Source organism: Sciurus vulgaris (genome assembly GCF_902686455.1).
Source record: "Sciurus vulgaris genome assembly, chromosome: 10".
Lineage (NCBI taxonomy): Eukaryota > Metazoa > Chordata > Mammalia > Rodentia > Sciuridae > Sciurus > Sciurus vulgaris.
Window position 1 is genome coordinate 50676310 of NC_136470.1, and position 21842 is coordinate 50698151.

Here is a 21842-nt window from a genome sequence, read left to right on the forward strand (position 1 = left end):
GCTCAAAGGCCCTGGGTTCAATCCCCAGCACTGGGGGGGAAAAAAAAAAAAAAGGCAGTTTGTTGGGGCTGGGGAGATAGTGCAGTTGGTAGAGTGCTTGCCTTGCAAGCATAAGGCCCTAGGTTCAATCCCCAGCATCCCCCCCCCCCCCAAAAAAAAGGGGTAGTTTGTTCAAACTAACTATAGGGTTTTATCTATTGTCCAATAAAACAGTTGTATCATTGGTGTGTCTTTTTAATGGATTGAGTCTCAAGATTCTCTTTTACTTGTTAAATATTCCATGTCAGAAACCACTCACAAAAAAATGTTTTAGAAAAGATTTCTAAGCTTCAGTGGGGGTTCACTTACCAAATTCAAGATTGGCACAATGCTGGGCATGCCCTAGGTATATTACTTAACTGAATCTTTAGTAAACAAAAGGCTGAAACATCCTTGGGAATGTCTTACGATTTGACTCTTCCATAAAAATCATTTTGTGGAGATAAATCTAATTTCTTGTCCTATTAGGAATAAATTTATTTGGTTAATATTGCATATGGTACTTTGTCTACTATAGTGTAAATAGCTTTTCTTCACTAGGAAATACTGTTTCTCCAGGTAAGTGTTTTGAATGGAAATTGCTGTATTTTACAGCCCTGGCACCCCTGGTCACTGCTGGTTATCCCAAAGGAGATATCTTACTCAAGCTAGGCTAGTCATAGTATCCAACCTACCCTGGCCAACAAATCAGTCTAGGGATGAGCATCTGACTTTTAAAATAGACCAGTCATAACTTTTCCAGGATTTTTGGATTTGAGGACAAAATAGCCTACACCATTTCCTTTCAGGTGGTGGACTTTGACAGATAAGAAGCTCTGGAATTGGTGGTAACCATGCCTTTTATTGGGGCCTAAGCCAGTCTGTAGTAGGAGAGAGTGAAGGTTATGTGCAGAAACAAGACCAGTGCTGTTCAAATCTCTGGTTCCATCTATTCCTGATGTCCAGCTATAGATATACCCCTGTACTTTAGTGGTTGCTTAAGCCTCATGGTATGCTTTTAATAAATCGCATTTTTTTTTTCTTTGCCTAAGCATGAGTTGTGTTTGCCACCAAATGAGTACTAATATACTTGGGAAAATATATACTTACTTCCTAAGAAATGAACTTTAGGAAAGATATTCATAGTAGGCTACCTACAACATTTAAAATTTTGAAAAATGGGTAATAGAAATAATATTAAGACTGACTAAAACTAATTCTACCTAGTTTCTGAGTTCAAAAGTAGCATGAGATAATGATGTTCAATGTTTCCTAAAGCATGACCTAATCTACAAAGTACTGTACTACCAGCTCGATGCCAAACAGTATGCCATTTACATGAATTATTTAAACAACCAAGTTGTAGATTCTATCATTAACACCTTTTTTTTTTTTTTTTTTACAGACAAGGAAACCAGCCCTTTTTACAAAAAAATAATTCAGCCTCTAAATGTCTAGCTTTAGAGTCCCACCTTTAAGTTTATTATATAACCCAAATTGTGGGATCAAGAAAGGCCTTGAGAAAGTAATATGTAAACTTAGACCTAACAATGAGAAGTGTGATGTGAATTCCAACTTTTAGTACCTTTTAAAAGGCACACTACTAGTTCTTGAATGCCTAAGATATATTCAGGAAAAAAGTAGTGTAGTGGTTAAAAACAAGGGATTAAAACTGCCTGGAAGCACTGGGGCTAGAATGAGGTTGCATTTTTTTGTAGTTCTCAATTGCACATTTAGCTCCACTTAATAACTAGCTTTTTCCATGTTCCAGTTTCATTATCCATAAATGACAGTAATAGTAGGTAAGTATGGATTAGGATTGTGATCATTTAATATACTTAGTTTCATGTTAAATACTTGCATACAGTTAAATATGGATAAATGTATAGCTGTAACCTCATAAATTACACATCAAGTTAAAATAATAATTGTTCCTATCACCTGCCATTTCCAGCGGTTTTTTTTTTTTATTGTAAACAAATGGGATACATGTTGTTTCTGTTTGTATATGGATTAACAGCATACCATTTGCATATTCATAAATTTACATAATGATGTTTGATTCATTCCATTATTTTTTTTCCTTCCCCCCCACCCCTCCCACCTCTCTTTTCCCTCTATACAGTCCCTCTTTCCTCCATTCTTGTCCCACTCCCACCCCCCATTAAGAGTCATCATCCGCTTATCAGTGAGATCATTCCTCTTTTGGAATAGTTGAATAGTTCTTTAGATGTTATAAACAAGCTACCATTAAGCAAGCCTGACCATGACTGGCAGCATGTTAATTTTACTTCCATAATCTCATTCTAGACTCAGTAATCCTAGAAGCTTTTTTCCTTTTTTATAGTTAAAATATATTTAGTAACATTATCAAAAATGTAAAGAATTAGCAAATGACAAGAATCAGAACTTAAATCCAGTTTTGTGTGATGCAAACCTACTGTCTTTGCTTTGCACTAAACTACTTTTTCATTCCCTAACCCATTTGAGATGAATTACTTGCATTTTTTTTAAAGTTAGTATTTATCAACATTGGTATGTTTCCTGGGGAAACAGTGTTATGCAAGATAGGCATAATTTGACCTCCTGGGATTGATGGATGAATGAATAACAATCTTCCATCCTTGTGCAATAGAGTATATGGAATCTGGATGTGCCTCTAGGTAGGTATGTGATCTCTCAATTTTGTTTTCCTCATTTAAACTATAAAATACATAAATAACTTAAAATTTTCATGTTTAAGTAAGAGTCTAAATGATTACCTTGCAAAGATCACATGAAGGAAAGATGAAACAAACACAAGTACTGCTGTAAGTTTTCGATCATTTCTACATGTAACATATTATAAATGGTGAACCAGGGACTTCAATTCCGATAAAAAACCATCAAACCACCCTTGGTCCGGAAATTGTAATCCTCTTGCTTCAGCCTCCCACTTAGCTGGGATTGTAGGCCTCTGCCAATGCAAACTGCCCTACTTTTGTCAAGGGAAACACTGTTTCCTCAGGCTTGAAACCCGAAGTCATCCATCCACAATATTGAGCACCTCATATACATGAAATTTCCTGTATAAAGTTGTGAAAAAAGTTTTTTGTTTTGTTTTTTTTTTTTGTTTTGTTTTTTTTGATGGTTATCTGTTGTCAATGAACTTTTTTTCAAGCTAGGGATGAAACTCTGGGTCTTGGCCTTGTGCGTGCTAAGAACACACCCTACCACTGAGACATAACCTCGGCCCTAGGGAATTTTTGAGCTATTTAAAGACAACGTTTGCTTTTAAGAAACACACTAAGGGAGCATAAAGTGAACTAAAAATGGCATATATAAATTATCTAATTTGATCCCCATGATCACTCTTTGAAGAGGTACCATTATTCTAGTCTATAGAAAAATAAAGTTAGGTCTGTGGATAGTAAGCAACTGTCAAAAGTTTCCTAGCCAAACGAAGGGCAGATCAGATTCAAAATAAGATTTTTTCCGGGCGCTGCGGTGCAAGGCTGTAATCCCAATGACACGGGAGGCCGAGGCAGATCCAAGTTCGAGGCCAACTTCGGCAATTTAGCTGCACTTCGTCCCCAAAATAAAAAGGACCGAGGATGTACTCGGTGGTTTGCCTAGGTTTAATCCTCCATACAAAAACAAAACAAGAAAACCCTTTGTTCTGTGCCATTGACTATATATTGTAAGGCAAACTCTGAAACTCCAGTTCCCTAGCTAAACAAGTAATCGACCTATTTGGCTAGAGGGCAGGATAAATTAGAGAAAACGGGATGAGGAGGTCAAGTATAATGTATGGGCTTCATTCTGAGAAACACCACTAAAGGTTTCTACGTAAAGCAGAAATTACAGTAATCTTAATTTGATGGAGAAGCTGCAGCCTTTAGAAAAAATGGTTTTTATCACTTCCGTACATAATCTTGGACAAATTATTCTCAGGTTTTAATTCACAGGAAATCAAGAGGATAATTCCGCATTGGATTACAGTGAGGACTAAACGATAGCGTATGTCTAACACGAGAGGGGGCTCGATGAATGTTGGTTATCCCTTTAGGCACTCTTCGCCGCCCCTTTACGTAGAATAGGCAGACACACGTGATCCGTAAAGCCAGAAAGACGCTGCAAGCTTTAGCTACAACCACACTTGCATAAGCAGAAACCTTCTAAGGCTCCACCAGTTTCCAAGGTTATGTTCCCACATCCCCTTACTTCTCCGGACCTGTCAGTGACGTACCTCTCCCTACCCAGTCGAAAGCATAGAACGCCAATCCTGGAGCTCCTTTCCCCTCCCCTTTTATCTGGGGGGGGGGCGCTCGATGACGTCACATCCGCTTCTGTCTTGGGCGGTCCATCTTTTCACTCATCGCGGCCGCTCTAGTCAGCGACTTCGCCAGATGGCTCTAGAGCTCAATGGTTGCTGGGCGGGGCTGTGACGTCCTTGGCGTAGCTGCAGGGGAGGCCGCGGCGGGGAAAATGGCGGACGGGAAGGCGGGAGAGGAGAAGCCTGAAAAGCCGCAGCGAGCTGGAGCCGCCGGAGGTGAACACAACCCCAGCGTCGCGGGATGCGTGGGATGCTCCGGGCCTTCCTTTGAGCTCCCCGGGGTGGGGGGAACGGGATAGAGTGAGATTGGGCGAACCTGGCGCTCACTCGGCTAGGTGCTGGGCCCAGGCGAGCCCCGGGCACGCCCGGTGCGGCCCGCTGGGATCCAGGCCCATATCACCTCCTTGTCGCGGGAGAGCCGACCACTGTTGGTCACCTCATGGCCCCTGCGGAGCCCTTCTGAGAAGGAATATGGGCGCCAGAAAGGGAGACTGAAGTTGGGGTGGGACCCGGAGCGGCGGTGCAGGAGCCGCTACCTCCATACTGGAGGCACACATTACACAAAACACACGCACCACCACACACACTCACTCCCCACGCACAAACACACAGTGTGAGCCACCTCGCAGTGGCCGCGGAAACTGGCCCAAGGCCGAGTTTCCGAAGGTGCTGGCCTCTCAGTTACACGTAGGAGTTAATTACCCTTTTCACTGAGGAGGTGGACAACCCGGGCCTGCTCTTTCCTTTTATTTTCAGGCATAATAGTGACCCTGTAATGAGATGGACAGAGGGGATAGAGGAAAAGAGGAATCACCCGCTGATTAAGCTGCGGGTTTCTAGGGTTATGGTTTGATCGCCTTTCTTGGAAGTATGCCTTTTCTTAATTAGGCTGCTACCAGTTTACCGCATGCCAGATATTTAAGTGGCTTTCATAGTCTAGTGTGACTCTTAGTGTGTATTACTACAGTATTAAACTCAGTTACATCTCTCTTTTTCTGGCCTCGTCCTTATAAATTCTGGTCTTTTGCATTAAGAAGAAACATGTAATCTACCCCCACCCCCGCCCCCGTCATAGCAAGTGACTTTAACATGTGCGAGCTGATCATGTCTTGTTTAGAACACTTTTTAAATGTTACTTTCTATTCTGACACCCATAAGTCTTATCCCTAAAAGTATTTAATGAGAAAATACAGAAGATTAATAGCACATGAAAGCAAATAGTAGTACCTACTAACAATGTTTAATGTGAATTGTAGTGGGAACAGAAGAATATTGAAAAGCAAGTATAATGTTTGGAATTCCTTTTTTAAAAATATGTAGAATGTTATTAACTGGGATGAAGCCTCCCACCCCACCCCCCTTTTTTTAAAAGCAGTAAAATACCTTGTGAAACAGTTTAAAACATCTAGCACTTAACTGGAGTATTTTTTTTTTCTGACAAAAAAAAAAAAATGCCTTAGAAACTATCAAGGAAAATTATGTAAAAATTTAGAAGTAATTTGAGGAAAAGCAAAAATACATAGCGTAAAGAATCTTATGTAGCACTGACTTTAAGGTCATCTTTTTAACTGTCTTGACTTGAGAGTAGAGGAGATGTGTTTAATGTGCTGCCAGAGTATACCTTAAATGTTAGCATAACTACACTGTGTAATTTTCCTGCCACCTTTTCAGTTGAGGAGTAGTAACTATGTGCTGTGAATATTGATATCTCCATTTTAGGGTGTTTGGGAAGGATTATAAATCACTTTGATGATAACTGTCAGAAAAATTGTGGTTTTGTTGGTAACTTAGAATAACTGCTATCCCTTAATTTCTACATCATTAGCCTCATTTCCTTTACAAGAAAAGTAATGCTGTTGCATCTAAGCTATATTTGTAGTGTCATATTTTTAATGCAGTTGTGCAGAGTAATCATAGTTAAAACATCTCATACTTTGAGTATTACTAAATTGGTAATTTTTTTGCAAGTAGTCACTTTTTAAAGACTATTGTCATGTTTGTCCTAGGGACAAACCAAGAAAGTATTCAGAATTTTTATTCCTATTGAACAATCCACTAAGTCTGAAGTATAAGTATTAAATTTTATTTATCTTTTATTAGTGCTAGAGATTGAACCCAGAACCTCACCATGCTAAGCATGTCCTTTACCAGTGAGCTACATTCTTAACCCCAGAAGTATGTGTTTTTGATGAGCAGATTACTTCTGTAGTTAATGTATGTTTGTGAGAAAAACTACTTATTTTAATTACCTGTTTTCACTTTAAAGAAGAGTTATGCTTTGGGGCTGGGGAGCTAGTTCAGTTGGTAAAGTGCTTGCCTTGCAAGCACAAGGCCCTGGGTTCGATCCCCAGCACTGCAAAAAAAAAAAAAAAAAAAAAAAAAAAAAGGAAGAAGAGTTATGCTTTGGATAGATTTTTTTTTTTCCTCCTCTTTTTGGTTAAATTTTTGTAGCTCTTTGAGATAAGTGGAAATTTTAAAGAAGAGCTATTTATATTTAATATGAGCCATCTCAGTCTTTGAAAGATTATACTGAGAACTTCTTCAGTGAAATTGACATTTACTGTGCCAAACACTAGTAGGGTCTTGAATGCGTTCTCATATAAGCGGCACATCAGTCCAGTCATAGAATAACTGTGTGCCCTTTTTTCGGATAAGGAAGCTGACAGAATGCAAATGGGTCTTGAAGGGTACCCTTAGAAACTTACACTTTCTTATTAGGTAATTTTTTCAAAATAAAGTACCCTTGGTGCTCCAAGGCCTACCCCACCTATTCAGTGAAAAAGGAAGAGAAAAAAAAAACTATTAGCATCATGTACAATTTGACTTCACATTAATCTATCTATGCATTTTGTTTGCTCAAATTGAATACAAATAAAATCCCTTTTATTAAAATATTCCTAAATAAAGAATTATAGTTTATATAGTCTTATCCATGTTTTATGTTACGAATTGATATGTGATTTTCGTATTTTTTAAAAATTGATTATGTGTTCGTTTTTAAACTATAATTCACATTGCTACATCTCCAGAGTAGTAATCATTGATCATCTAAAATTTTGTTTTCCGTGGACTCAAAATACAGGATGTCTCATTTTAAGTAATGATAGCAGATTTGGCTGTCATATTTTCCCATCTGAGTCCATTGTTTCTTCCATTTGCTTTATTTCCCAAATAGCTTGTGTGTTTTGCTCCATAATTGTTAAGAGTATTATATAAAGATAAAATAGAAGCGCAACCCATGTGACAATTGAGCCCTTAGAAGCTAAGAAATGAAGCTGGGTGCAGTGGCGCAATCCTATAATCCCAGGCACTGGGGAGGCTGAGGCAGGGAGATTGTGGTTCAAAGCCACCCTCAGCAACTTTGTGAGACCCTGTTCAAAAAAAAAAAATAAGAAAGGGTTGTGAGTGTAGCTCAGTGATAGAGTGCCTCTAGGTTAAATCCCCAGTACCACAAAAAGTAAATAAAATAAAGGTAGGAAATGAGAGCTAATAGTGCACCCACGTTCCTTCACTTCTTTCTCCCCTCATCTCTTCATTGAAGAATAAATCTCATCTAAAAATGTCAATAAAGTTTTTACAGTGGCTTTAAAAAAAAAAAAAAAACTTGTTGAGTTTGGGAAGGCCAGTGTTTATTATGTCCAGAAATAAATTGCTTGATCTGGACTCAGTCATGTGTAGAAAACAACCTAATAAACATAGTATGGGATGGAGGTGTAGCTCAGTGATAGAGTGCTTGCCTATCATAGCACTGACCATAAAAATAAACAAGAATGTGATATGGTGACCATGCTTATAACCCCAGTGCCTTGGGAGGCCAAGACAGGAGAATCACAAATTCAAGACCAGCCCCAGCAATTTAGCAAGGCCCTGAGCAAATTAGTCTCAAAAATAAGGGCTGGGGTTATAGCTCAGTTGGTAGAGTTGGTAGAGTGCTTGCCTTGCAAGCACAAGGCCCTGGGTTCAATCCCCAGCACTGCCAAAAAAAGAAAGAGAAAAATAAAAAGGATTTGGAATGTAGAACGGTGGTAAAGCACCACTCGTTTCAATCCCTATACCAAAAACCACCCAAACCAGATAACAGTATGTTTCATCTTTGGTGTGGACCTATGATATGGATGGTCTAGTGTGCCTCTTCAGGTAACAAGAACCTCAATAGGATTAAGTTGTTGCCGGTTGATTATGAAATGAATAGTAGAGTAGCTCTCCATATTACCTTGTGTAGTCTCCATGGAAATCTCTGGAAAGAATTCTTCTTTTAATCTAATGGAATTAGTATTGTATTCCATTTATTACATGTTCAAGTTCAGCTAGCTGACACATTTAATATTATTACAATAATAATCTTTTCCCTTTTTCTCATGTACACTTTAAATTTTCCAAGTTGTCTGTTCTAAAATTTTAGAAAAGGAAACCTAAAAGAAAAGATAGGCTCTAAAAGAATTGGAAATTTTAACTAATTATGGCCTTTGGGTCATGATTCAAAGATAAGAATTACATTACAATCAAGTATAAAGTATTCTTTATGCTCTTTGTTTTGATGTTTTTCAATTTTGTTTGTACACTTTATACCTTTATAGACTGTAATATGGAAAGCCATTTGGTTTTCTGTGTGTTTAAATATGTAGGGCCAGTGAATTTCCAATTTTAACTGCATTATTACAGAAAAGTAGTTGTTGCTTGAGTTTTATTATGAAATATCATACTTAAAACTAATATAGGGTAAAGTTAGTATAAATGTTTTTAGTTTTAAACATAGAATGAGAAACCTAATGTTTACATCATACTATTTTTTAAAGAGATTCTACATTTCTTAAATAAGTTCCACTTATTAGCTATTGAATAGCAGTCTTTCCTTCCTCAGTTCTTTAGATACTTTTGTAGTTTCACATATGAATAAGTGAATGGCACTTAAAGCTACCATTCCAGCACTATATTTCCATTTTAGGTAAATCCCAAACCTAATCCTGCTTAACTACACCTCCCTACATTGTCACTACAACTTTCACCCTTTGTCCAAAGGGACTGAGTTCCTTTTATTTTTTTTGTCTAAATAAAACCAAATGTTCTATTCAAAGTGCTTATAAGACCCCCATCATTCCAAAACTATACATTTTCTTCACACTGTCAGGGCCATTCCCCAAAGCATCTTCTCTTTTCCCACCTGTTGATTCTTTATCCAATATAATAATACATTCTATGGGGTAAATTGACAGATTGGAGAGAGAATATAAAATTTCTGATGATGATGATTAATTGATGAATGATTTATTGAGATAGAATTACCTCCTTACCTCCTCTTGTGGTTTGGGTTTTTTTTTTTTTTTGGGCGGGGGGGTCGGTTTACCAGGGATTGAACTACATCCCCAGCCCTTTTTATTTTTATTTTGAGACAGTTGCTGAATTGCTTCAGGCTTCGCTAAGTTGCTGAGGCTGGCTTTGAACTTGCAATCCTCCTGCTTCAGCCTCCCAAGCTGCTGGGACTATAAGCATGGGCACCACGCCCTGCATCTTAATTAGTCTTCTTATGTAAGAGATCTAAAATAGTCTAGATGCAAGTTCACTATTTACTGAATACAAATACAAGCAAAACAGATAAAAGACACCATACTTCTAAACCTTCATATGTGTGCCTTCTACTGTTCGAAGTTATAATAAGCTCATCTTTCTTTGATGAGAAAACAGTGTGTAAACCAAGACTTGTATTAGCTCTTACAGGTAGCTTAAAACAGTGATAACCATGCTTTCAGAATAGAATGAAATTTTTCAAAAAGAGTTGATTGAACTCTTTGAAGTTCTTTTTCAACTCCTAGGATTGTGTGAGATGTACATGAAGAACACATCACTCAAAAAAATAACTAGGCTGTGTTTCCAGTACTGAGATTTGGATGATAATGGTCCTTTACATCACTAGATACTTTGTATGACTAGTACACATTATTGAGAATGTTAGAATTTATTAGCCAAATGTATTATCTTGCCACATGACTGATTGCTTACAAAGTAGTTTGTGAAAAATATTTTATAGATCTCAATTTCTTAAAAGCAGAAGTCCACAAATAACTATATTGTACAATGTCTATGGTAGTATTTAGTTGAAGGGTCTTTATTTTTTGTGAACTCTATGTTTATAATTTTAAATTGCTCTGTATTTTATGCTAGTTAATTCATGGGAGCCTCTTCTACTGCCACACAATCTCAGTTCCTGCTATATACTCTAACAAACAGTGGAAGAGACTGTTGGGTCAGTAGGTGACAACTGCAGAGGTATCTTCCTTATAACGATGCTTTTTGAGGTTGCTGCTCCCATCAATCTGCTCAGTAAAAGTAGCTCATCTTGGTAAGTTGTTTCGACTTCACCAGGACCTGAAGAAGAAGCAGAAAAACCTGTGAAAACTAAGACTGTTTCTTCCAGTAATGGAGGGGAAAGTTCCAGTCGCAGCGCTGAGAAACGATCAGCTGAAGAAGAAGCTGCAGACCTCCCAACAAAGCCTACAAAGATCTCCAAGTTTGGATTTGCCATAGGTAGTCAGACAACAAAGAAAGCATCAGCCATATCCATCAAACTTGGATCAAGTGTAAGTTACTTTATGTATGATATTTGTAATGGGTATTAAGGATTTGTTTTGGAAACCTGTTTTTACTAGGTTATGGTAAATTAAGTATGAAAAGGTGCATTTCTTAATCTTTGGTGCATTAACTTATATTTAAGAAGTGATTAGCACTTTAGGAAAGATCAAGATGAATTCTATCTCAATAAAGCAGTTTTTAACAAATAGGTGGAATTTTAGAAGGAACAGTATTATAAAAAATACATGATTTTAAAGTAATAACTTTTCATCAGTTAAGCAAGACCTCTGAAAAATATTTTGAGAAAGATTTCAATTTTTTTTAATCTTTCAGTTTTAGTAACAACATCTCTACGGATTAGGAGGTAGCTCAGTGGTAAAGCATGTGCTTATCATTTGAGAGGCCTTTGCTTTATCCTTAGTACCACACACAGAAAATAATATATGTAGAAATCAGTTGTTTGTATCTTAAAAGATTAATTTTGTAAGGTATTGCTTGATAAGAAAAACTTCCTGATTATCTTTGAAACTAAAACTGGACATTGAGTACTATGTACTTTAAAGCAGTAATCTTTTAAAAATCAATGTTTGATCCCTTATTTTAAGATGTAAACCTCAGATTAATACATTTTTACCATGGAACCTCTAGAAGTATTCGAAATGGTAGTTTGAAGCTTATGTACATTTTTGTTTCTAAGCTATGCTATTACAATTTCATATGGTTTAGCCAAATTAATCTCTTATTTAGAGATTTGTTTTAGAAAATGGTTATTTTTTGTGAGAGAAGAGTCCAAAAGTTGCTTTGTAATTCATGTCTGTTCTGTGAAAGTTAATGCTTAATTGTCAGATGCATACATCTTTAATTCTGTATGTTTTCTGACTTGAGTACTTATGAACACTATGAAACTCAAGTTCACATGGGCTCTGTAAGTGAAGCTGCCAAAAAGTAGCTGTTTGGGGTAGACAGGATTTGGTAGTTAAAACTATGGAAATGAATGAAATTGGCCCCGGGAAGTACAAAGAATGAAAGGTCACTACCAGTAGTAGAATCCTAGGTATCTGTGTTGTTGAGTGGGAGCAGCAGGGAAGGGGGACAGAGAGCAAACAGGTCAGAGAATTAGCACAATAACTAATTTAAAAAACAAAAAACACGTCTCAGAAGACAAGGGGGAGGTGTCCTCAAAAAGAAGCTGGTTGGAACTGAGGATATAGCTCAGTTGGTTGAGTACTTGCCTTGCATGCACAAGACCCTGAGTTCAATCACCAGCGCTCAAAAAAAAAAAAGCAGCAGCAGCTGGTGATTAGAATCAAATGCAGCATACCAGTTATGGGTGACCCTATAGAGAATATTTCCAGGGGGGTGGAGCTAGATTGCAGTAGAATAAAGATTAAATGGGTGGTGAGAGGATAGAGATAGAAAAGTTTATTTTGTCAAAAATTTAGGTCGTGGGCTGGGACCCAGTGGTAGAGGGCTTATCTCACATGTGTAAGGCACTGGGTTCAATCCTCAGCACCACATAAAAATAAAGATATTGTGTCTATCTACAACTAAAAAAATATTTTTTTAAAAAAATTAGGTCATATAGAAGAGATGACTCATCTTAATCCCAAAGGGTAAAAAGCTCACTGGTACAGGTGGATGAGTTCATGATACCTTGTGTGTTCTCAGGTCACTTTTTACTAATTGTTACTATGGGAAAATATGATTTATCATTTTGCCTGTACCAAATACCACCCCCCTTTTTGTTTGTTTGTTTGTGGGGTTTGTTTGTTTGTTTGCAGTACAGAGGATTGAACCCAGGGCCTTATGCTTGTGAGGCAAGCACTCTACCAACAGAGCTATATCCCCAGCCCTACTCCTTGTTTAAGTAATATTAAATTATAGGTCCTAGCTGGAGAATGGTTTTTTTTTCTGTAGTTCAACAAATGGGTATATCACATTAGTAAAGTTGAACCTCCAAACTGATAGCCCACGTTTTCAGACTTAGTGAATTTGTCCAAAGTACTGAGTTCCTTACTCTATAAGTTTATGAAAACATAAAGTTGAATCTTTCAAGATTCATATTATTAAATAAGCTTATATAACTGTTACTCATCTAATGTTCTTTTTAATGTTTCTTCTTCAGAAGCCTAAAGAAACTGTTCCAACTCTTGCTCCAAAAACCCTTTCAGTAGCAGCAGCTTTTAATGAAGATGAAGATGTAAGTTTATACCTCTTTTATTTAACTTTAACCAGTTGTTTAAGGAGGGTGTTAATGACAAATTGTAGATCATACTAATGGTGTTACTAAATTGTAACTTTTTTGGTGATACCTATAATAACTGGATATTTCTATTTTGTATTTGTTTTGTTTGGTTGTATGATTATTTTAAAATATTGTTAAGTTTTTGGGCAAAAAGCCTAAGAACCAAATCAGCAAAGGCTTGTTATGAATAATATGTGCTAGAAAATATGTAGGATCTAGTTGGGGGTCTTCAGTGATGATGCATATTGTGCTTTCATGTTACAAAAGGCAGCTATAGTGCTTGCTTTGTGGAGAAGAATTAATAAATAGTACAGGTGATTTTGTCAGCACTTCTCAGTAAGCACATGTTTCAGAGTAAGCTTGAGATGCTTATTGGATCAATCAGTCCCAGTTCTCTCATCTTGCTTGTCTTACCAAGCTTAACCATGCTTACCATGGATAACCAGAGAAATTTTCAAACAGGATTTGACTATGATCTGTATTAGGTTCTGACTTTAGAACCTAATCCCCACATAGATGAGAATCCTGTATGTAACAATTAAGTGTTTTAAGATTTATGAGTAATTGTTCCCAGAAGCAGTATGGATAAGTTGTATTATTCAAACTGAACATGGGAGCATACACTTGTATCTCAGCTATTCAAGAGACTGAGGCAGGAAGATCTCAAAATAAAAAGGACTAGAATATACCTTATTAGTAGAGTGCTTCACTTTCAAGGCTCTGATTTTAATCCCTAGCACCTGGACAGGTAAGGTGGGGATTATACATTCAGAGAAGCCCAAACACTGGGAATAGAGTGATTTCAGAAGAATATATATAAAATAAGTAATATGAATTGTATACTAACACATTAGGCAGAGTTTTAGTAAATCAAGGAAGACTTGTAAACCAAGATATCAATTTTCAAGTCACAAGTGGCATTTGACTGAAGAATTTTGTAGAGGAGTATTGGGCAAGGATAAATGTGGAACCCCTGGAGCCTGAATCAATAGGGAACGAATCACTGTGTTTATCACTGTGTTCTCCCTTGGCCCTTTACTCATTCTACACATTTGATTGCTTTTATGTACTAGGCACTATGACATTACAAAATATATCAGACATGCTCGTCTAGGAACTAGCCTAGTAAAGGGAGATTTATATGTAAATTAGCAAAAGATAAAAATGAAAAGTACCTGAAAAGATGAAGTATAGTGAACTTTCAGAAAAGAAATAAACAGGTACTGAATGTAGCAGCATAGGAAAGACCCCTGGACTGGCAATTGGAAGACCTGAATTCTTCCTTTTTTTTTTTCCTTTTTCAGTACCAGGGATTAAACTCAGGGGGCACTTGACCACTGAGCTACATTCCCAGACCTATTTTTGTATTTTATTTAGAATCAGGATCTCAATGAGTTGCTTAGCACCTCACTTTTGCTGAGGCTGGCTTTGAACTGGCAATCCTCCTGCCTCAGCCTCCCGAGCTACTGGGATTACAGGTGTGTGCCACTGCACCTGACTGAAAGACCTGAATTCTTAACCTGTCTTATCTAGTTATTAACTAGTGGAAGCCTGAATAATCATTTTATTTTATTGGAGCCTTAGTTTTCTCAAACATCTATAAACATCTGTAACATTCTTAAAGAGATTAGGCAGCAGATTACAGCATGGAAGGATAATATAGGACGAAGGAAAAATGTGCAGAAGTACTTAGCCTGGAAGTCCTAAGCACCTACATTATATAGTAATGCCTTACCTTGAATGCCTAACTAATTGGTTATCTTTTCACATTACTTTACCTTCTATAAGTGTCTGTGAATTGTGTATTTGCAAATGGAGAAATTAACTATGCATGATTATATGCTAATTCACACATTTTGAACCTTAGGTTTTCTGGTTTCTTGTCGTATATTGTTTGCATCATACCTTAATGTCTTCCCTCTTTAAAAAAATTTTTTTAGCGAGGGCCAAACAACATTCTTTCTGCTACAATACTGTAATGGTAGTAAACAATAAATTGTCTTATGCATTTAAAATCTTTATCCCCTTCGGGTTTTTTTTTTTTTTTTCTTTTTTTTTTGAGAACCTAATTAAGTAACCAATATGTTGACCAAAGGAGATAATTCATTTAGTTACTTAGTTAATTTTAGCTTTTTGGGCAGTTGTTGCTGGGATTGAAACCAGGACCTCCCACATGCTAGAAAGCACATGTTCTAACACTGAAGTATGTCCCAACCCCAGAATTTTGACATTTCAAAATATTTTTTTTCAGTTCTCTCTTAAGTCTCCTTTAATTTGGATAATTCCCCAATCTTTCCATGTATTTCATGACAACATTTTTGAAGAAGACAAGCCAGTTATTTTCTACAGTGTCTCTCATTTTGAATTTGTTTGATGTTTTCTCATGCTTAGATTCTCATTGCTTTTGGCAGGAATAACAGAACTGATGCCAGGTTCTCAATGCATCATATTGGGGAGCACATGCTGTCAATATGCCCATTCCTGCAGCATTAACTTTGATCATTGGGTTAAAATGGTGCCTGCCAGATTTCTCCACTGTCAAATTACTGTTTTAGCTTTTGTAAAGCTAGATTAAAATTTATCTTATATGCTTTGAGAATATGTAAAAATATATAATTTCTCAAAACCTTCACTTACTGGTGTTAACATCCATTGATGATTCTTGTCAGGATCAGTTACGATAGTGTATGCCAAATGGTAATTATTTTTTCTAATACCACCATGCCTTTTGTATGTATTAACTGTCTCTTACTATATGAAACAGCTTTTTCTTATCACTTGGAAATTTTTAAATTTTATTATATAAGTGTAACTCATGAATTCTTACTTTATTCAGTAGGAAGTAATGCTCATATATACTAGATTTGACCAGTGAAAGCTCCCTTAAGGTTTTGTGTGTGTTTTTGTCATTGAGTGTTTTTGTTTTGTTTAAGACAGGGTCTCGCCAAGTTGCTAAAGTTGGCCTTCAACTTGCTATGCTCCTGCCTTAACCTCCCCAGTTGCTGGAATTATAGGCAGGCACCACTGCACCTAGTTTAAGCTGAGTCTTGCAGCACCATCTTAAGAAATAATATTTAAGTAGGCCTAGTGGCATACATCTGTATTCCCGGCTAACTCAGTACGCTGAGGCAAGAGAATTGCTAGTTCAAAGCCAGTCTTGGCAATTTTGTGAGACCCTGTCTTAAAATAAGAAAGGCTAAGAACATAGCTCAGTAGTAGAGCACTTAACTAGAATATGCTAGCCCTTGTTTCAATCCTCAATACCACAAAAAATATTATTATTACTAAGCTAAGCAGTACCATTTATACAGAAAACGATAAATCCAAAAGAAACTCAATCTCACAAATTTCGTAGGTGGAGTATGAAAAGAAGTAGTAAGGACTGAGCTTTCAAAATGTCCTTTTAGTTAAAGAGATACTTTTGAGAAGGATCAGTCCAGTAGAGGTTAGGATATTAGGATACTTTGCTTTGGCCTCAGACTGTTTTGCTATTCATTAGCTTTGTGACTTTGGGCAACTTAACCTTGTCACTTAACCTGTAAAATGCAGATGATAATAATCATACTCCACAAGAGATTGTATTGTTAGGATTTTAAATTAGGATAGCATAGATAAATACATTAAATACATTGTGTAGCACATAAGCCATTGTTGATTTATTTCTGTAATACGGGATTTTAAATTTTTTAATTTTTGAATTGACATAATTATACATATTTATTGGGTACAATGTAGCATTTCAGAACATGTATACAACGTGTAATTTTTAGATCAGATTAATATGACTTATTCATTACTCAAACATTTGTCATTTTTTTTTGTGAGTGGGAACATTCAAAAATCCTCTAGCAATTCTAAACTGTACAATTAATTCTTGTCAATCATAGTTACCAAACTGTGTTATAGAACATTAGAAGTTATTCATCCTTCTGAGTACAGTGGCACAAACCTGTAATCCCAGCAATTTGGGAGACTGAGGCAAGAGGATCACAAATTCAAAGCCACCCTCAGCAATTCAGCAAGGCCAGAAGCAACTAAGCAACTGAGTCAAAATAAAAAGGACTGGGGATCTGGCTCATTGGTTAAACCTCTGGGTTCAGTCCCAGCTACAAAAAAAAAAAAAAAAAAGTTATTCATCCTATCAAACCTGTCAAACCATATGTTTTAGTCAGCTTTTTCACTGTATGACTTAAAGGACCCAATCAGCACAACTGTAGAGGAGGAATGGTTTATTTGAGGGCCACGGTTTCAGATGTCCATAGAAGGCCAGCTCCGTTCCTCGGGGTTTGAAGCGAGGCTGAACATCATGGTGGAAGAGTGTGGCAAAGGGAAACAGCTCACATCATGGTGATCAGGAAGCAGAGAGAGAGTCTCCACTCAACAGATACAAATATATTCCCAAAGGCACACCCCAATTCCCACCTTCTCCAGCCACACCCTATCACTTCAGTTAACACTGTTAATCCCTTTGGGGCAGGGTGGGGAATTAAATCACTGATTGGATCATTTCTCTTCTGAACCTCCTTGTGTTATCTCACATGTGAGATTTTGAGGGACACCTCACACCCAAACCATAACACCATACCTCTATACTGTTTCCCATCCTCTTCACTTTCCTCCCTCTGGTAACTATTGTATTCTCTACTTATATGGCATCAACTTCCTCATCTTCTACATATTGGTGAGAACATGCTGTTATTTGTACCTCTCTGCATGATTTATTTCACTTAACATAATGTCCTCCACCACTCTGGTTCATTTTGCTGCTAATAACAGGATTTCATTCTTTTTTTTTTTGAACAGTATTCCACTGTGAATTATGTACCATTCCCTAACTATTCATTGGTCAGTGAACATCTAGGTTAATTCTATATTGATCATGGCTTTTGTGAATAGTGCAGCAATAAACATGGGAGCATAGATGTCTGTTTTGTCATACTGATTTCCTTTCCTTTGCATATATACTCATTAGTGCAAGTGTTTGGTCATATGGTAGTTTTATTTTTAGTTTAGTTTTTAGATTTTTTGTTTTGTTTTGTTTTGTTTTGTTTTACAATAATTGGAATTGAACCTAGGGGTACTCTACCACTGAGCTGTATCCACAGACCTTTTTTACCTTTTTATTTTGAGACAGGATTTCACTAAGTTGCCAAAACAAGCCTTGAACTTGCAGTCCTCCTGCCTCAGCTTCTTGAGTAGCTGGGATTACAGGCTCATGTCAGTATACCTGGTTCTTTTGAGGAACCTCTATTCCATAATGGCTATTCTGATTTACATTTCTATCTGTAGTATATGAGAGTTCCCCTTTCTTTATTAACAAATTTTTTTTTGTCTTTTTGAAAATAGCGACAAAATGAGATTTTGAAAAACTTTAAAAAAATTTTTAATTCACATAATTATACATAGGGCACACATTGGTATTGCATTACATGTATACAACGAGTAGAATGCGATTTTTACCAAATTCTTTTCTTTATTCAAAATCAGCACCCCAGATGGTGCTTTTCTATTAAAACTATGGTTAAGACAAATAATTCACTAATGTTCTCCTTTTACTGAAATTTGCAGTATTTGAAATGGTTTTAAAGATTTAGTTGTAAAATTTAGCATAGTAGCCAAATGAATTTAATAAATTTGACTGCATTCATCTTACTTTACTCACTTTTTTTTCTTCAGAGTGAACCAGAGGAAATGCCTCCAGAAGCAAAGATGAGGATGAAGAATATTGGGAGGTATTATAATTTTTCATAAATATTATAGAAAAGTATAGGAATGAGTTAAGGGTAAGAATAAATTGCATAAAATGTTTTTAGTGTTAAGGCTTTTCTTTGCATATGGGCAGAACAATTTTCTGCATTTTCTCTGTACTAGATGGTTTATTAGAATTTTAAGAATAAGAAGGAACTCAACCAATCCCAAAAAGGAAGGAAAACAGGGTCATAGTCTGTGAGGTATCCACATTCTTATTTTCTGTGCTTATTGGAGAAAATAATGAGGATCAGAGAAAAACTTAACAATAATTTAAAGCTATTTCTTTTTATCCCCGCCCCCACCACCACCACCACCACCACCGGAAACTGAATCCAGAGGTGCTTTAACACTGAGCTGCAACCTCAGCCCTTTTTATTTTTTGAGACAGGTCTCAATAAGTTGCCTAGGCTGACTGCTCCTCCTACCTTAGCCTCCCAAATAGCTGGAATTACAGGTGCCCAGTTTAGGGTATTTCTTTTCAGACACTTGTAACCTATATTTCTTCAAATAAGAGATAGTCATGAAAATTTTTCTGATTTTAAATTTGTTTTTTTCTGGTGTAATAGAAAAATGGCTTTTAGTCACTGCACTCATGACACTCATAATGATATTCCTATCACTTAATCTTGATCGTATGTGTCCTTTTTCCTTTGGAAATTCTTTATTTATGGTATTGGGGATGCATCAGGCCCTAGGTTGGAAAACAGGGCTGTGGGGAACAGTTTTTCCTCCTATCCGACCTCCGGTTTACTGAATTTAAATCCTTCTAACTAGCTGGGTGTGGTGGTGCACACTTGTAATCCCAGCAGCTTGGGAGGCTGACACAAGAGGATCATGAGTTCAAAGCCAACCTCAGCAACTAAGCAAGGCCCTAAGCACCTCAGTGAGACCCTATCTCTAAATAAAATGTTGGCTGGGGATTATCTCAGTTGTGAAGCACCCCTGGGTTCAGTCCCTGGTACTCCCCCTACCTCCCTGCCCCGCCCCCACCATCCCAAAAGTCTTTGACTATCTGTGGAAAGAGTATTTTTTTAAAAAATTCTCTGTAGAGGTTCTTGGGACAGGGATACTGGTAATTGGACTCAGAGACATTTTACCACTGAACTACATCCCCAGCCTGTTTATTTTGAGACAGGTCTTGCTAAGTTGCTTAGGGCTTTGCTCTATAGAGGCTTTTGATGTTCAGCTTGTGTTTATAATAGGTGTTAAGTAAATGTGTATTAAACATCTATAGCATTTTAAATAAATTTATTTTCTTTTAATGCAGGGATACACCAACATCAGCTGGACCAAACTCCTTCAATAAAGGAAAGCATGGGTTTTCTGATAACCAGAAGCTATGGGAAAGAAATATAAAATCTCATCTTGGAAATGTCCATGACCAAGACAATTAAATGATGTGTTTTGAAATTGGGGTGTGGGGTGGGTGTAAAGTTAAAAGGAACAGTTTCCTTTTTTAAAGAATGGTATAAGACTATCTTTGGAGCCGCTTTTTTTTTTTTTTTTTTTTTTTTTTTTCCTTTTTCTTTTTTTCCTTTTTTTTAAAGATTGAGTGGTACACTAATAAATGAGAGTTTGAAATTAGAGGTAATTTATGTTTTATATACAGATTTCAAGACATTTGCTAATTTTGTAGTTTCATGTGATTAGTTTCCAAAGGTTACAGATAATAAATCAGAAATGGTACCTTTTTAAGAATTGCATATTTTTTTAGGCACAACTATTAGCACATTAAGAGGGAAACAAAAAGTTACTATCTTTTTAAAACTGCAAGCAGTTACTCTCCTAACTTAACTCCCTCATTACCTAAACTGTCTGGCTCCCAGGAACAGCCTTATAGAGAGAGGGAGTATTGTACTGAGAGGAAAATGTTACTGGACTATTGACTGATAATAAATTTAGATAAAATACAGCTTTTTTTCCTTATGGGCATTTGTTTTGTTTTTAAGTCATCATATAATAGGTATTGGCATTGCTATCAGTGGATACAGATGCTTAGCTCTTAAAAAACATTTTTTTTTTTTTTTTTTTTTTAAATTTTTATGTGAAGTATCGAGTATTTGAAATAGCCCACTCACCTTAATGGGTCTTGTCTACCTTCATTAGTCTTCAAAGAACAACCATTTGCTACCAAAGTAAATCAGTATGCTGAATGTGCTTCTCTTGGTTTTTGTTTATAACTAGTTCCTGTAAGCATTTCCACCTGAACTTGAGGCAAATCATAAGGAAGCTGTTTCTTTTAAAATACAAACCACCACCAAAAATTTAAATGTACATACTACTTAAGCATTTGGCTGGGTTTTATTTTTTAAAATGAATAAACACCAAAAGAAAAAAGAGAGAAATTTAACATTGTATGAAGACAATATGAGAAGATGCACTTTCCGTAACTTTGTCTAAGCATTTAAGTTTCTAACTTGTTAAATTCAATTTTAATTGAACTCACTGCAGGATTTCTTATTAGTCCAATTCTGTGGTTTATTTGAAGTATGTACATACTGACTAGTGTCTTTTCAAAAGCACATTTTAGGTACTAAAAATAGAAGGAAAGAAAATGCATCTTCAGACACATTTTATGAAATCTCCCACCACATATACTGTTAGATTTGTGTATCGTAGGGTGTTTGTTTTGTATTTTTGTATTGTATATGGACATTATTTTTTAATGTGACAGTTAAACACATCTTTAAAAGCATAGTCACAGACAACAGAAACATGGTAAATGATTTCCTTGGAAAACTCTTACAATGTTAAATTTGGAGGCAGCTTCAGACTATTTTATTGGTGGTAATTACTCACTGAGCTCTTTTAATAGGTAATAACTCCAGAGAAGCAGCCTGTGTATAATTCCTAACACTTGTTCACTTGCATTTAAGTTTAGAAAAAGCCCCAAGTAAAACAATGGAAATGTATATAGAACTATTAGTTTTTACATGATTTAATTAT

At 36.4% G+C, this 21842-nt stretch overlaps 1 protein-coding gene across 4 annotated transcripts; it reads left to right on the plus strand.

Annotated features, from left to right (window-relative positions):
- The first annotated feature begins 4391 nt into the window (after positions 1–4391).
- PCNP (PEST proteolytic signal containing nuclear protein) lies at positions 4392–20428 on the plus strand. 4 transcript variants are annotated; one of them, XM_079101375.1, is made up of 6 exons: positions 4417–4549; positions 10493–10670; positions 10746–10908; positions 13026–13100; positions 18822–18877; positions 20164–20428. In XM_079101375.1, the coding sequence occupies exons 2-6, from the start codon at positions 10615–10617 to the stop codon at positions 20288–20290; spliced, it is 477 nt and encodes a 158-aa protein (XP_078957501.1). In that variant the 5' UTR covers positions 4417–4549; positions 10493–10614; the 3' UTR covers positions 20291–20428. The 4 variants fall into 4 exon arrangements, with proteins under 4 accessions (XP_078957499.1, XP_078957502.1, XP_078957500.1 ...); XM_079101373.1 differs by lacking the exon at positions 10493–10670 and having other exon boundaries at positions 4392–4549; positions 10694–10908; XM_079101376.1 differs by lacking the exons at positions 10493–10670; positions 18822–18877 and having other exon boundaries at positions 4392–4549; positions 10694–10908.
- Positions 20429–21842: the final 1414 nt, after the last annotated feature.